This window comes from Kogia breviceps, chromosome 12, assembly GCF_026419965.1.
Source record: "Kogia breviceps isolate mKogBre1 chromosome 12, mKogBre1 haplotype 1, whole genome shotgun sequence".
NCBI lineage: Eukaryota > Metazoa > Chordata > Mammalia > Artiodactyla > Physeteridae > Kogia > Kogia breviceps.
The window spans coordinates 40,646,379-40,663,943 of record NC_081321.1 but is presented as its reverse complement, the minus strand read 5'-3'; the positions used below and the strand labels follow the sequence as shown (position 1 = coordinate 40,663,943).

General features: G+C 41.5%; 1 protein-coding gene across 9 annotated transcripts in view; it reads left to right on the top strand.

The window, feature by feature from the left end:
• The first annotated feature begins 3,576 nt into the window (after positions 1 to 3,576).
• Positions 3,577 to 17,565, top strand: part of TFCP2 (transcription factor CP2) — a 56,095-nt gene continuing 42,106 nt past the window's right edge. For 2 of the 9 annotated variants that reach the window (XM_067009293.1, XM_067009298.1), the window contains exons 1-2: positions 3,892 to 3,917; positions 4,243 to 4,451. In XM_067009293.1, coding sequence (XP_066865394.1) covers positions 4,330 to 4,451 — 122 coding nt within the window. In that variant the 5' untranslated portion in view covers positions 3,892 to 3,917; positions 4,243 to 4,329. Of the gene's footprint in view, positions 4,452 to 17,565 lie in introns of all 9 variants that reach the window. The other 7 variants (XM_059082809.2, XM_059082810.2, XM_067009296.1 and 4 more) reach the window with 6 other exon arrangements.

Here is a 17,565-nt window from a genome sequence, read left to right as displayed (position 1 = left end):
ATAAAATAGATAACTAATAAGAACCTACTGTATAGCACAGGGAACCCTACTCAATACTCTGTAATGACCTATATAGGAAAAGAACCTAAAAAAAAAAAAGAGTGGATATATGTATGTATATGTATGACTAATTCATTTTGCTGTATACCTGAAACTAACGCAACATTGTAAATCAACTATACTCCAATAACAATTAAAACAAACAAACAAAGAAAACAACTAGATAGTCAGTCCTAAAAAAAGCCTGCCTGGATAATGGTCTCTTCCTGTACCTGGAGGAAAATGCCCAGTGATTGACTTGGGGACCCAGCAACAGTGACTGACTTTCTTAAATGAATGAGAAAGAAAACCTAGGGAATGGATAGGTACTGATCCTCCAGGGAGCTTGAGCCCTCAAGCCTCTGAGAGAATTGATTAATCTTAAGAGGTAGGCAGGACAAGTGCTAGGGTTCTCTTTTTGTCAATCATAATAATAGCTAACCCTGACTGATCACTGACTGTGTGCTAGACACTCTTATAAGCACTTAACATGCATTAGCACCATAATTAGCACCATAATTCTATAAAGTAAGAACTATTATTATACCCATTTTACAGATAAAAAATTGAGGTTCAGAGAAGATGAGAAATCAAGTCAGGGTTGTTTTGTTTGTGAGCAGCAGAACCAGGTCTTAAAACCAAGATGTGCTATCTCTAAAGCCTGTGTGCCTAACCTTACATCATATAAGATGGGACCTGGGGGTGCTATCTGTCCTGATCTTTGGGGTAGGATTTCCATGTTTCCACCCACCAGGGTAGGTCTTGCTATGTTCCATCTAAACAGTGTCTAGTTTCAGGACTTAATCTAGGGAAATGAACCCTTTACCATGATCCCAATGGTCCAGAATACTGAATTCGGAGCTCTGTGCCACAGGTGCTCTGGTTAATTAGTCATATTTATTATGTCTAACAGGAACCATGATTTTTTTTTTTTTTTTTTTTTTTTTTTTTTTCGCGGTACGCGGGCCTCTCACTGCTGTGGTCTCTCCCACCGCAGAGCACAGGCTCCGGACGCGCAGGCTCAGCGGCCATGGCTCACGGGCCCAGCCGCCCCGCGGCACGTGGGATCTTCCCGGACCGGGGCACGAACCCGCGTCCCCTGCATCGGCAGGCGGACTCTCAACCACTACGCCACCAGGGAAGCCCAGGAACCATGATTTTTGTTGTGGGATGAATTTACAGGTACAAAATTTTGGTTTCTTGATAGATGTTGCTGGATTTCCAGGGGAACACCTGGTGATTTTTCTTGGAGGCAGAGCCCCCAGGGCTGCCCCTGGAATTCCTGTTTCCAGCCCAGGCACTCCAATTTCAAGAGTAGTTACAATGGGGAAGGGAGAGGAGGGAAAAAGTCAACCCCCCACAGTCACAGAATTCCAGGAGTAAACACTCTGCCTAAGGTCTTCTCCCCTCAGGGGGACCCGGGCCCAAGGATCTAAATCTCAAGGCTGATCTGTATTCCAGTTGGTAGGGGCCAAGCCTTAGGAGTCACTTTTCATTTCACCTGTTTGTTTTAGAATTAATAAGTGGCAAGGAGGACCTTTGTGAAATCTTTGTTTCGGTTCAGAATTAAAACTTAGGCTCAAACCTTGGAAGAAGTACATGTGTATTTTTTTTTTTTTTTTTTTTTTGTGGTATGCGGGCCTCACTGTTGTGGCCTCTCCCGTTGTGGAGCACAGGCTCCGGACGCTCAGGCTCAGCGGCCATGGCTCACGGGCCCAGCCGCTCCGCGGCATGTGGGATCTTCCCGGACCGGGGCACGAACCCGTGTCCCCTGCATCGGCAGGCGGATTCTCAACCACTGCGCCACCAGGGAAGCCCGTGTATCTTTTTTTAATATGTAAATTCTTAAATTTTCTTTACTTCTGACTGCGTTGGGGCTTCGTTGCTGCACGCGGGCTTTCTCTAGTTGCGATGCGTGGACTTATTGCGGTGGCTTCTCTTGTTGCAGAGCACGGGGTCTAGGCGCACAGGCTTCAGTAGTTGTGGTGTGTGGGCTCAGTAGTTGTGGCTAGCGGGCTCTAGAGTGCAGGCTCAGGAGTTGTGGTGCACGGCCTTAACTGCTCCGCGGCATGTGGGATCTTCCCGGACCAGGGCTTGAACCCGTGTCCCCTGCATTGGCAGGCGGATTCTCAACCACTGTGCCATCAGGGAAGCCCCTCATTTCATTCCTTTTAAAAGGAATATATATACATATATATATATTTAGGAATATATATATATATATATTTCCCTAAATGATATATTGCTTAATTTTGCTGTTTTTTGAGCTTTATAAAGTGATGTTACACTGTATGAGCACTTCTGCATTTCCCCCACAATTCTGATTGATTTATTCCTGTGTTTGAGTGTAGCTATATTCATGTTCACTGCTGTATAATAATCTATTACACTCCAGTTTGTCCTTTCTCTTGTGGTCATACATTTGTTTTGTTCTGTTTTGCTGCTATAAATAGTGCTGCCATGAACATTCTCATACAAGTCTCCTGGTATGTATGCACAAGAGTTCTCTAGGGTATATATGTAGAGTGGAGTTGCTGAATCAGAATCACTTTCAGGATAATTTCTAAAGAGGTTGTAGTCTGCTTAATCACTCTGTCCTTTTGAGTCTCAGTTTCCTCATGTTAAAAAATAAAATGAAAACTTTTATGGGGATCAAATGAGAAAAAATATATATATTAAAGTGCTACTAAAATCATAGCACATCAAACAAGGTAAGCTAATGTTTTTAAACAGGATAATACCAACCCAATCTTTTTTTTTTTTTTTTTTTTTTTTTGCGGTACGCGGGCCTCTCACTGTTGTGGCCTCTCCCGTTGCGGAGCATAGTCTCCGGACGCGCAGGCTCAGCGGCCATGGCTCACGGGCCCAGGCGCTCCACTGCATGTGGGATCTTCCCGGACCGGGGCACGAACCCGTGTCCCCTGCATCGGCAGGCAGACTCTCAACCACTGCACCACCAGGGAAGCCCTATCCCCACTTTTTAAATATGAGAAAGCTAAATCTCGGTGTGATTAAACTATTATTTTGGTCACCAAGCTAGTAAATGACGCCAGCACAAATCCTGATTTTCAGACCACCACCTTTTAAAAACTACGACACTTTCACCTATCTCAACCTTTCCTGTTGAAAAGCATTAAGGGAGAATGAGGAAGATAAAAAGACTATCCAGGGAAGTGGGACTGAAGCAGTCCTGACCCCTTCAGAGGTGAGTTTAATGAGACAGTATTCCAGGAGCAAACAAACGCGTGTTAGGAGAGTTTAAGTAAGTCAGCCAGGGTGTGGGTGTGGGTTCAACAAGACTAGAGAGAGAAAGCTCCACCCACGCCTTAGGGTGCTGACTCTCTTACTTAGCGGACGCCAGAACTCAGGTAGCCCCTAGGAGGGACGTTTAAACCGAGGCACCTGACGCACGCGCTTTCCTCTGCCAGATCCCCCCCAGCCCATCTCCTGCCGGCAGAGAGCCGTGGCGTAACCAGCCTATCATCACTGCCGAGGCCGGCGAAATCGCTTCTTCATTGGCTAGCGTCAGGGTGATTCACGTTCTCCGGACCGGCGAAGGAAGAGGGCGCCATGATTGGTTGGCGCTGGGGCGGTGGGCGGTGGAGGAGCTTGGCGAGTCTGGGATTCAAACCGGGGCTGGGCTTTCTCCACCCATGCTTCGAGGCCGTGGGGGGCTGCAGAGGGCTCGGAGTCGACTCAGCGGAAACCTGGATTTGGTTCTAAGAGCCGTGGGATTGAGAAGGGGTGACCGGAAGTGATTTTGGGATTGACCGGAAGCGAGGCCTGGAGGGGAAAGGGAGACTGGTTAACGGGAGGGAGGGGGGTTTCCCGCAGAAAGGGGCGGGGGAAAAGGTGCGAAAGCGGCGTGGGTGCGCAGGGTAGGTAGCGGGTCGCTGCTGCTGGTCTGTTTAGAAAGCAGCGAGTGACCACCACGAATTCAAGGGGAGAGCCCAAAGAGTGGGAGTGCGAGGAGTCCAGGGTTGCCTTTGGGCAGTCTGGAAGAGTGAAGCCAAAGGACCCTCGCGCGGCTCCAGAGAGCTGGGCGGGGGTGGCGGTGGGGGTGGGGGTAGGGAGTTTGGAAGTCAGGGCAGCCAAGAGCGAGGAGACAAGGGTGCGGGAGATTAGTTGTGTGGGCAGTGCGGGTGGGGCTTGGGGCGGCTGGTGAGTACTGCGGGGGAGATCTTGGTTTGGAGTTTTCTACAGTCTTGCAGTCTTGCCCCTGTTGGGTAGAATCACACTGCTCGTCTTTGTACAAGAAACGGTGTCTCCTGAGGCAAGGAAGGAGCCAGGATGGCCTGGGCTCTGAAGCTGCCTCTGGCCGATGAGGTGATTGAATCCGGGCTGGTGCAGGACTTTGATGCTAGTCTATCCGGGATCGGCCAGGAACTGGGTGCTGGTGCCTATAGCATGAGGTGAGTGAGATTTTCCCAGACCCTGCACCTTCTGAATAACAAAGGCAGGATAGAGAATAAGGGGGGAAAAGAGAGAGAGGTGTATAGAGTTAGAGAAGCTCTCAGTGGTTAGAGAAAACGAACTTGTTTCTTTTGTCGTTTTGAGTAGTGAGTATTGCGGTAGAAAGGGAAAAAGAGATTACAGGCAGTGTCAAGAAGAATAGCCCTTGATCAGCAACCAGATGAATGTTGAGAGGCTTTTGTGCCAATGTGGGTGACTTGCAGACTGTTGGTGTGTGTGCGCGTGTGGATAGGTTGCACTGGACTTGTGTGAAGAAGAGGCCACATTGAACATGTGAGAGATGTTTAGGGAGTTGGGGCTTAATTGAATGCTGGTTGACTGCTTCTTGGGAGGAAATGTGAAACCTTTAATGAAGAAGTTCACACATCTGTATCTTAACCTGCTTTCAGGCTTTACTCAATTCTAGGGTTTCTGACTTTTGAAACATAAGCTGTAAAATGAAAAAGTGTCAAAAAGAACTTTTAGATGCTTCTAGACCTTCAAGTATCAAGCCAAATGTTGATAAGAAATCAAAATCTCCTTTGAAAGCAACATAACCTCCCATGTAATATATTTGCATGCGTTAGCTACTTCATTCCCCCAATATAGTTTGTTTCACTTACAAGATGTGCAAGAGCCATGTCTGGAAATGTTGAAACATCTGCTTCTTAATGTTTGAAGGAATATAATTGGGTTTCCAGATGCACTGTAAGGCTTAATCTAAATGAGTCAAAGAGACTTAAGAATTTAGCACTTTAATTAGGTTTATGAGTTTATAGTGGGAGGATGCCTTTTATGGGGAAAATGGACAAATTTTGCATTCTGTTAGTGAGCACCTTTTATAAAAGTGAACTTCCTTTCTTTAACTCTGCTAAGCCAAAGTGGAATTTCCTCACTGAAGTAAAATTATGAATTAGAACTTAATACTTCATCTTCAGGAATCTTTGCTTACAGTTAAAATAATAAAGGCTATCCTTGAATGCATATTTTAGTGATTTTCAGGGAAATTTGAGTTCTATCATGCAGTGCTCTTAGCCTTGAGAAATTTAACTCTAATTTTGTCTGTCCTTGTTTACATAAGTCTTACCATAAAAACGGAGATTAACTTGGTCTGAAAGTAAATGTCCTGACCCTGAGCTTGCACGTCAGTATGTGACATAATAGTTGACAATTTATGCTGTTGTTCATGTAAAGATTTCTACTGCAAAAAGTTTAGTTTTGTCTAGGTTATCAGAGTTAAGAATGGAGATAATTAAATGTAACAGTACTTGTTATAAAAATAGTCTGAGACTCTACGGAAAAAAAAATGTCATGAAGAGATTAGTGGTAGGACGGGAATAAAACACAGACTTACTAGAGCATGGACTTGAGGATATGGGGAGGGGGAAGGGTAAGCTGTGACGAAGTGAGAGAGTGGCAGGGACATATATACACTATCAAATGTAAATTAGATAGCTAGTGGGAAGCTGCCGCATAGCACAGGGAGATCACCTCTGTGCTTTGTGACCACCTAGAGCGGTGGGATAGGGAGGGTGGGAGGGAGGGTGATGCAAGAGGGAAGAGATATGGGAACATATGTATATGTAAAACTGATTCACTTTGTTGTAAAGGAAAAACTAACACACTATTGTAAAACAGTTATACTCCAATAAAGATGTTTAAAAAAAAATAGTCTAACATTAACAAACACTTGGGTATCAACCATGTGCTCTCTCTGCCATGCAACTTTACATTTATGAGTGCTTTCCTATTCATATCCTGAGTGATCCTCACAAGTATTAGTAGAATGGCTTGCATATTTACACATTTGGAATTTTTTTCTAAGATCAAATCAACAGGAGTTTCCAAACATCACTTTATGTTTTCTCAACAGTGCAATGTGCAAAATTTTTTTCTTTTTTTTTCTTTGCTCTCTTTCACCTTGCTCTTTTTCATGCACTTCACTGCTGTCATGATTCTTTTGTCTCTTACACACATTTAATCATTTGCATTAATTTGTGTTAATTAGATATTAAGTTAGTTCTCAAACTTTAGCGTTTATGAGAGTCATCTGGAAACTTATAAAAAATAGTTTACAGCGTCCCATCTTTGGTACAGACCAGAAATCTAAATTTTCTTAAAAATAAATTATTTTATTTTTGGCTGCATTGGGTCTTCGTTGCTGCATGTGGGCTTTCTCTAGTTGTGGCGAGCGGGGGCTACTCTTAGTTGCTGTGTGCAGGCTTCTCATTGAGGTGGCCTCTCTTGTTGTGGAGTGTGGGCTCTAGGTGCATGGACTTCAGGAGTTGTGGTTTGCAGTCTCAGTAGTTGTGGCTTGCGGGCTCTAGAGCGCCGGCTCAGTAGTTGTGGTGCACGGGCTTAGTTGTTCCGTGGCATGGAGGATCTTCCCGGACCAGGGTTCAAACCCACGTACCTTGCATTGGCAGGCGGATTCCCAGCCACTGCGCCACAAGGGAAGCCCTGATTTTTTAAAAACAAGTTCTTAGATGATTTTGATGCACATAGTCCAGGGAACCAAATTTTGGGAAACACTGATTGGAGGAGTTTTTATACTCAAAGACAATGATTCTTTGCTCTCCCTGTTTCTTTTTTTAACTAAACTTGTGATTACTTTTCCTAAACCTTTTTTAGGGAAAATTTTCTCTTTGACAGCAATTTGTTTTATAAAATATTTTCCCTAACGTATTTGTTTTACCTTGATTTGATTACTTCTACTGCATCTTATAATAGTTTTGCTTCACATCTATTGTTTTTTATTTTATAAAAATTCATCTTAGCTGGATTTCTGTTTTTGATTCTTGATCTGCCATTGCATTCAGTGATTGTATTCTTTTCATAAGTGGTCCTTTAATAGTCTCCTTACTTTTTTCCTTACGTTTTAATACATGGCACAAACTTTATATTTAAAATAAAGGAAATTCCATGAAAACATGCTGAGTGAAAGAAGCCAGTCACATAAGACTACATATGATTCTGTTTCTTAGAAGTGTACAAAATAGGCAAATCTATAGAGACAGAAAGTAGATTAGTGGTTGACTGTAGGAGAGGAGGGAATGGGGAGTGACTGCTAATAGGTACTGGGGGTTTTTTGTGGAGGGGGCTGATAAAAATGTTTTAAAATTGTGATGATGATTGCATAACTCTGACTACAGTAAAAACAATTAAATTGTACACTTTATTTTTATTTATTTATTTATTTATTTATTTATTATTATTATTTTTTGGTACGTGGGCCTCTCACTGTTGTGGCCTCTCCCGTTGCGGGGCACAGGCTCCGGACGCGCAGGCGCAGCGGCCATGGCTCACGGGCCCAGCCTCTTCGTGGCATGTGGGATCTTCCCGGACCGGGGCACGAACCCGTGTCCCCTGCATCGGCAGGCGGACTCGCAACCACTGCGCCACCAGGGAAGCCCTATTTATTTATTTTTTAAAAAAATTTTTTATTTTTTGCGGTACGCGGGCCTCTCACTGTTGTGGCCTCTCCCGTTGCGGAGCACAGGCTCCGGACGCGCAGGCTCAGCGGCCATGGCTCACGGGCCCAGCTGCTCCGCGGCATGTGGGATCTTCCCGGACCGGGGCACGAACCTGTGTCCCCTGCATTGGCAGGCGGACTCTCAACCACTGCGCCACCAGGGAAGCCCAAATTGTACACTTTAAATGGCTGAATTGTATGGTATATGAATTGTATCTCAATAAAGCTATTATTAAAAGAGTAAACATTAAAATTTTCTTAAAACTTTTTTCTTTCATCTTTTTTAAGGTTGAGGTGGAATTCATATTACATAAAGTTAACCATTTTAAAGTGAACAGTTCAGTGGCAGTTAGTATGTTCACAATGTTGCACAACCACCACGTCTATCTAGTTCCCAAACATTTTCATCACCCCAAAGAAAGCCCTATACCCGTTAAGCAATTGCTCCCCATTTCTTCTTCCCTTCTCCTTGGTACCCACTAATATGCGTTCTGGCTCTATGCATTTACCTATTCTGGATTTCACATAAATAGAATCATATAATGTGTGACTTTTTGTGTCTGGCTTCTTTCACTGAGCATAATGTTTCCAGGGTTCATCCGTGTTGTAGCATGTGTCAATACTTCAGTAATTTGTTCCTTTTTATGGCTGAATAATATGCCATCGTATGTATATATCACAATTTGTTTAACCATTCATCCACTGATGGACGACTATTACAAATAATGCTAACATAGCACTATGTTTATAAAGAAAATGTTTATAAACATTTGTGTTCAAGTTTCTGTGTAGACATTTTTAAATTGAAGTATAATTGACGCATAGCATTGTATTAGTTTCAGGTGTACAACATAATTGTTCCATGTTTGTATATGTTGTGAAATGATCACCACAGTAAGTCTAGTTAACATTCATTACCATATATAGTTACAAAATTTTTTTTTCTTAGAATGTGAACTTTTAAGGTTTAGTCTCAGCAACTTTAAAATATGCAATACAATATTGTTAACTATATTCACCATGCTGTACTAGACGTATGTTTTCATTTCTTTTGGGTATATACCTAGGATTGGAATTTTTGAGCCATGTGGTAATGCTACACTTAATTTTTTTATTTTATGTAACTGAAAGAGGTTTTTTTGTTTGTTTTTAAAGAGCAGTTTTAGGATCATAGCAGTATTGAGAGGAAAGTATAGAAATTTCCCATATATCCCCAGCCTTTACACATGTACAGCCTCCCCTATTATCAACATCTTCCACCAGAGTGGTACACACTCTGTACCTACGAACCTACATTGCCAGAGCATAATCACCCAAAGTCCATAGTTTATCTTAGGGTTCACTCTTGGTATTGAATGTTCTGTAGGTTTGGACAAATATATGATGACATGTATCCATCAATGCAGTATCATCCAAAGTATTTTCACTGCCCTAAAAATCCTCTGTGCTCTGCTGATTCATTCACCCACCACTACCCCAACCCCTTGCTACCATTGATCTTTTTATTGTCTCCATAGTTTTGGAATATCATATAACTGAAATCATACAGTATGTAGCCCTTTTCATATCAGCTTCTTTCACTTAGTAATATGCATTTGACATTCCTCCATGTCTTTTTCATGGCTTGATAGCTCATTTCTTTTTTTTTAGCACTGAATAATATATCATTGTCTGTATGTATCAGTTTATTTATCCATTCACCACTGAAGGACTTTTTTTTTCTTTTAATAAATTTCTTTATTTTATTTATTTTTGGCTGCATCAGGTCTTCGTTGCTGCACGCGGGCTTCCTCTAGTTGCGGCGAGTGGGGGCTACTCTTCGTTGCAGTGTGCAGGCTTCTCATTTCAGTGGCTTCTCTTGTTGCGGAGCATGGGCTCTAGGTGCATGGGCTTCTGTAGTTGTGGCATGCGGGCTCATAGTTGCGGCTCACGGGCTCTAGAGCCCAGGCTCAGTAGTTGTGGCGCATGGGCTTAGTTGCTCCGTGGCATGTGGGATCTTCCTGGACCAGGGCTTGAAGCCATGTACCCTGCATTGGCAGGTGGATTCTTAACCACTGCACCACCAGGGAAACCCTGAAGGACATCTTGGTTGCTTCCAAGTTTTGGCATTATAAATAAAGCTGTTATAAACATCTCTGTGCAGATTTTTGTATGCAGATAGTTTTCATCTTCTTTGGGTAAATACCAAGAAATGGCATTGCTGGATCATATGGTATGAGTATATTTAGTTTTGTAAAAAACTGCCAAACTGTCCTCCAAAGTGGCTGTACCATTTTGCATTCCTGCCAGCAATGAGTGAGAGTTCCTGTGTTACTCCACATCTTGTCAGGATGTGGTGGTGTCGCTGTTCTGGATTTTGGCCATTGTAAAAGGTGTGTAGTGTATGCTTAACTTTTTCAAGAACTGCTAAGCAGTTTTGCACAGCAGCTGAACCATGTTACATTCTCACCAGCAATGTACAAGGGTTCATACTTCTCTACATCCTTACCAACATTTGTTGTTTTCTGTTTTTTATTAAAGTCATCCTAGTGAGTGTGAAGTAGTATCTGTTATTATTTGTTCTACATTTCCTTGATGACCGTGATGTTGACATCCTTTCATCTGCTTGTTGGCCATTTGTATATCTTCTTTGGAGAAGTGTCTCTTCAAGTCCTTTGCCCGGTTTTAAATTGGGTTGTTGTCCTTTTGTTGTTGAGCTATAAGGGTTTTTTATATATTCTGGTTACTAGATCATTATCAGATATATGGTTTGTAGATACTTTCTCCCTTTCTGCAGGTTGTCTTTTCACATTCTTGATAATGTCCTTTGTTTGATTCACAAAAGTGTTTAATTTCGATGAAGTCCAATTTATCTATTATTTTTGTTGCTTGTGCTTTTGATGTTAACTCTAAGTATCTATTGCCAAATTCAGGTCATGGTGATTTACCCTGTGATTTCTTCTAAGAGATTATAGTGTAAGCTCTTATGTTTAGGTCATTGATCCATTTTGAGTTAATTTTTGTATCTAAAGTGAGGTAGGGTTCCAGCATCATTTGTTTGTATGTGGATATCCAGTTGTCCCAGCCATATGTTCGTTTCCCATTGAATGTTCTTTGTAGCCTCATTGAAAATCAATTGGCCATACATGTAAAGATTTATTTGTGGACTCTGTTCTGTTCCATTGGTTGATATGTCTATTTTGCCAGTACCACACTGTTTTGATTACCACAGCTTTGTAATAAGCTCTGAAATTGGGAAATGTGATTCCTCTTATTTTGTTTTTCTTTTCCAATATTGTTTTTTGCTATTTAGGCCTCTTGTAGTTCCATACAAATTTGAGGGTAAGCTTTTCTGTTTCTGCAAAACATATCATTGGAATTTTGATAGGGATTTCATTGAATCTGTAAATAGCTTTGGGAGTATTGCCATCTTAACAATATTGAGTTTATCAATCCATGAACATGGGATGTCTTTCCATTTATTTAGGTCATCTTTAATTTCTTTAAGCAGTGTTTTATAGTTTTCAATGTACAAGTCTTTTTTTTTTTTTTTTTTTTTTTTTGTGGTACGCGGGCCTCTCGCTGTTGTGGCCTCTCCCGTTAAGGAGCACAGGCTCTGGACGCGCAGGCTCAGCGGCCATGGCTCACGGGCCCAGCCGCTCCGCGGCATGTGGGATCTTCCCGGACTGGGGCACGAACCCGTGTCCCCTGCATCGGCAGGCGGATTCTCAACCACTGCGCCACCAGGGAAGCCCAATGTACAAGTCTTTTACATCCTTGGTTAAATTTATTCCTACGTATTTTATTCTTTTGGATGTTATTGGGACTGCTTTTTTTACTTAGCATAGTGTCTTCAAGGTTTTGCTCAGTGTTTGTTTCATAAAATGGTATTAAATTTTGTCCAGTGCCTTTTCTATTGAGATGATTGTGTGGGGTATTGCATTGAGTGATTTCCTTATCTGAACTACCCTTAAATTCCTGGGATAAATCCCACTTGGTCATAGTTTAGAATCATTTTAATGTGCTGTTGGATTCAGTTTGCTAGTATTTTGTTGAGAATTTTGTTTCTTTATTCATAAGGGATATTGGTCTGTAGTGTTCTTTTCTTGTATCTTTTTCTGGCTTTGGTATTAGGATAATGTGGCTTCACAGAATGTTAGGAAGTGTTCCTCCTCTTACCTCTCTCTCTCTTCTTTTGGAAGAGCTTGAGTAAGAATGGTGTTAAGCCTTTATTTACTTATTTATTTTTTTAAAGTTTATTTATTTGGCTGTGTTGGGTCTTTTGTTGCTGCGTGTGGGCTTTCTCTAGCTGCGGCGAGCAGGGACTACTCTTTGTTGTGCGCAGGCTTCTCATTGTGGTGGCTTCTCTTGTTGTGGAGCACATGCTCTAGGCGCGTGGACTTCAGTAGTTGTGGCACGCAGGCTCAGTAGTTGTGGCTTGCAGGGTCTTGAGTGCAGGCTCAGTAGTTGTGGTGCACGAGCTTCATTGCAACGTAGCATGTGGGATCTTCCCAGACCAGGGCTTGAACCCATGTCCCTTGCAATGACAGATGGATTCTTAACCACTGTGCCACCAGGGAAGTCCGGTGTTAATTCTTTAAAAGTTTGGTAGAATTTACCAATGAAGTCATCTGGTCCTAGACTTTTCTTTGTTGAGAGGTTTGTTTGTTTGTTTGTTTGTTTTTGGTGCACGGGCCTCTCAGTGCTGTGGCCTCTCCCATTGCGGAGCACAGTCTCTGGACACGCAGGCCCAGCGGCCATGGCTCACAGGCCCAGCCGCTCCGCGGCATGTGGGATCTTTCCGGACTGGGGCACGAACCCGCGTCCCCTGCATCAGCAGGCGGACTCCCAACCACTGCGCCACCAGGGAAGCCCCAAGAGGTTTTTTTTATCATTGATTCCATTGCTTGTTAACAGGTCTATTGAGATTTTTAAATTTCTTCTTGAGTCAGTTTTGGTACTTTATGTGTTTCTAGAAATCTGTTTTATCTAGATTATCTAATTTGTGTGTATATAATTATTCATAGTGTTTTCTTATAATCCTTTAATTTCTACAAGGTTGGTAGTAATATCCTACTTTCATTTCCGATTTAATTTATGTGTATCTTCTCTCTTTTTTTCCTTGGACAGTGTAGCTAAAAGTTTTTCAATTTTGTTTATCTTTTTAAAGAACTGACTTTTGGGGGCTTCCCTGGTGGCGCAGTGGTTGAGAGTCCGCCTGCCGATGCAGGGGACGTGGGTTCGTGCCCTGCTCCGGGAAGATCCCACATGCCGCGGAGCGGCTGGGCCCGTGAGCCATGGCCGCTGAGCCTGCACGTCTGGGGCCTGTGCTCCGCAACGGGAGAGGCCCCAACAGTGAGAGGCCCGCGTACCACAAAAAAAAAAAAAAAAAAAAAAAAAAAAGAACTGACTTTTGGTTTTGATCCTCTGCTATTTAAAAAAAAAATATTTATTTACTTATTTGGCTTTGTTGGGTCTTAGTTGTGGCACACAGGATCCTCGTTGAGGCATGCGGCATGATTCGTTGTGGTGTGTGGGTTCCAGAGCACACAGGCTCAGTAGTTGCAGTTGCATGGGCTCTCTAGTTGTGTTGTGCGGGCTCTAGAGTGTGCAGGCTCAGTAGATGTGGCATATGGGCTTAGTTGCCCCGCAGTATGTGGGATCTTAGTGCCCCAACCAGGGATCAAACCTGTGTTCCCTGCATTGGAAGGCAGATTCTCAACCACTGGACCACCAGGGAAGTCCCCTTTACTATTTTTAAAATTCTCTATTTTTATCCTGCTCATCTTTGTTATTTCCTTCTTTCTGCTAGTTTTGGATTTAGTTTGCTCTTTTTCTAGTCCCTTAAGATGTAAAGTTAGTTTATTTGATTTGAGGTCTTTCTTCCTTTTTATGTGGGCATTTACAGCTATAAAATTCCCCTTAAGTACTGCTTTCACTGTGTCCTGTAAGTTTTAGTATGTTGTGATTTCATTTTCATTTGTCTCAAAGTATTTTTAAATTTCCCTAGTGATTTCTTCTTTCATCCATTGGTTGTTTAAGAGTGAGCTTAAGGGGCTTCCCTGGTGACACAGTGGTTGAGAGTCCTCCTACTGATGCAGGGGACATGGGTTTGTGCCCCGGTCTGGGAAGATCCCACATGCCGCTGAGCAGATAGGCTCGTGAGCCATGGCCACTGAGCCTGCACATCTGGAGCCTGTGCTCTGCAACAGGAGAGGCCACAACAGTGAGAGGCCCACGTACCGCAAAAAAAAAAAAAAAAAGAGTGAGCTTAAAAAAAAAACAAAACTGAGCTAATTTCCATGTATTTGCAAAATTTCCAGCTTTCCTTATTTTACTGATTTCTAGCTTTCTTCCGTTGTGGTCAGAGAAGATAGTTTGTATGATTTTGATCTTTTTAAACTTACTGAAAATTGGTTTATGGCCTAACGTGGTCTTTCCTGGAGAATGTTTTATGTGTCCTTGAGAAGATAGTATATTCTGTTGTTGTTGGGTGGAGTGTTCTGTATATGTCTGTTAGGCCTGGTTCGTTTATAGTGTTGTTCAAATCCTTTGTTACCTTATTGATATTCTGTCCAGATGTCCCACTCATTATTTAAAGTAGGGTATTGAAGTCCTCAGTGGTAGAAATGTCTGTTTATCTCTTCAATTCTATCAGTGTTTTAGATTCTTATTTTGGGGGGCTCTGTTGTTTGGGTGTGTACATGTTTATAGTTATTCTATCTTCTTGATAAATTGGCCTTTTAAATCAATATAAAATGTCTTTTGTGTGTCTCTCTCTTTTTCTTTGTGTCTCTTGTAACAATTTATGACTTAAGTTCTATTTTGTCTGATACTTGTATAGTTACTCCAGCTCTCTTTTGTTTACTATTTGCATGGAATATTTTCATTTTCACCCTATTGTGTGTTGTATCTAAAGTGAGTCTTTGTAAGGAGCATGTGGTTGGCCTTTTTTTTCTTACCTCTTTTCTGCCAATCTGTGTCTTTAATTGGTCAGATAACCCATTTGTACTTAAAGTGATTAGTGATAATGAAGGACTTATTTCTGCCATCGATAGTTTTCTATATGTCATATCTTTTTTGTTTCTCAGTTCCTCCAATATGGCCTTCTTTTGTGTTTGATTTTTTTCTATTGTACCATTTTGTTTCCCTCTTCATTTTCTTTTTTGTATATTTTTAAAGTTACTTTCTTAGTGATTACTCTGGGGATTACAGTTAATATCTTGAGTTTATAGCAATCTAATTTGAAATGATGCCAACTTAGCACCATGAGCATACATTAAACTACATTTATTGTGGTGATCATTTTGCAGTATATATGAACATCAAATCATTATGTTGTATACCTGAAACTAATGTTGTATGTCAGTTATATCTCAATTAATAAAAAAGAGCATACATTAACTCCATTTCCCCTCTTTATATTGTTATTGTCACAAATTACATCTTTATGCATCAGGTACCTGTTACTGTTGATTTATAGTTATTATTTTATGCATTTGTCTTTTAAATCATATAAGAAACAAAAAGAGGAGTTACATACCAAAAATACAGTATACTATCTTGTGTATTTATAACCTTTGTAATGATCTTTTTTAAAATATGAAATCATTAAATTTATTTTTATTTTATATTGGGGTATGGTTGATTTACAGTGTTGTGTTAGTTTCAGGTGCACAGCAAAGTAGTTCAGTTATACATATACATGTATCCATTCTTTTTCAGATTCTTTTCCCATATAGGTTATTACAGAATATTGAGTAGAGTTCTCTGTGCTATACAGTAGGTCCTTGCTGATTATCTCTTTTATATATAGTAGTGTATATATGTTAATCTGAAACTCCTAATTTATCTCTCCCCCCACCTTTCCCCTTTGGTCACCATAAGTTTGTTTTTGAAGTCTGGGAGTCTGTTTCTGTTTTGTAAATCAGTTCATTTGTGTCATCTTTCTAGATATATGATATTTGTCTGACTTACTTTGCTTAGTATGGTAATCTCTAGGTCCACTCATGTTGCTGCAAATGGCATTATTTCATTCTTTATTATGGCTGAGTAATATTCCATTGTATATATGTAGCACATCTTCTTTAACCATTCCTCTGTTGCTTCCATGTCCTGGCTATTGTAAGTAGTGCTGCATTGAACGTTAGGGTGCATGTATCTTTTTGAATTATGGTTTCCTCTGGATATATGCCCAGGAGTGGGATTGATGGATCACATGATAGTTCTATTTTTAGTTTTTTTAGGAACCTCCTTAGGGTTCTCCATAGTGATTGTACCAATTTACATTCCCACCAACAGTGTTCCCTTTTCTCCATACCCTCTCCAGCATTTATTGTTTGTAGACTTTTGATGATAATAATGATCTTTATTTTTTTGTATGACTTTGAGTTACCACTTAGTATTCTTTCATTTTAGCTTTTCCCTTTCATTTCCCCTTAGCATTTCTTATAGGGCAGGTGAACTGGTGATGAATTCCCTTAGCTTTTGTTGAGGAATGTCTTGATTTCTCTTTGATTTTAGAATTCTTTAAAAAAAAACATTTCCTACATATGGCTATTTAATTTATTTATTTATTAGGTCTTCATTGTTGTGTGCGGGCTTTCTCTAGTTGCGGTGAGTGGGGGCTACTCTTCGTTGCAGTGTGTGGGCTTCTCATTGTGGTGGCTTCTCTTGTTGTGGAGCATGGGCTCTAGGTACATGGGCTTTAGGTGCACAGGCTTCAGGTGCACGGGCTTCAGTAGTTGTGGCATGTGGGCTCAGTAGTTGTTGCTCACAGGCTGTAGAGTGCAGACTCAGCAGTTGTGGCTCACGGGCTTAGTTGGTCCACGGCATGTGGGATTTTCCCAGACCAGGGCTCAAACCTGTGTCCCCTGCACAGGTGGATTGGCAGGTGGATTCTTAACCACTGCACCACCAGGGAAGTCCTATTTTAGAATTTTTGGTTGATAGTTTTTACCTTCAGCACTTTATTTTTATTTATTTATTTAAAAAAATTTTTTTTGCGCTATGTGGGCCTCTCACTGTTGTGGCATATCCCGTTGCGGAGCACAGCCTCCGGAGATGCAGGCTCAGCGGCCATGGCTCACGGGCCCAGCCGCTCTGTGGCATGTGGGATCCTCCCGGACCAGGGCACGAACCCGCGTCCCCTGCATCAGCAGGCGGACTCTCAACCACTGCGCCACCAGGGAAGCCCCTACCTTCAGCACTTTAAATGTATTATCCCCGGCCTTCTGGCCTCTATGGTTTCTGATGAGATATTGGCTGTTAATCTTATTGAGGGTCCCTCATATATGATGAGTTACTTCCTTTCTGTTGCTTTGAATATTCTCTTTGTTTTTCACTAGTTTGAATATAATGCATTTTGGTGTGGAATTCTTTGGATTTATCCTGTTTAAGTTTGTTGAGCTTCTTGGGTGTGTAGATTCATGTCTTTCATCTATTTGGACTGTTTTTGATGAATTTTTCTTTAAATTTTTTTTTTTTTTTTTTGCCTCTTTTCTTCCTGGGACTCCCAGAATATGTGTGTTGGTACATATTGATGGTGTACCATAGACCCTTTACACTCTGTTCATTTTTCTTTTTATTTGTTTCTTTTTTGGTCATGCCACAAGACATACAAG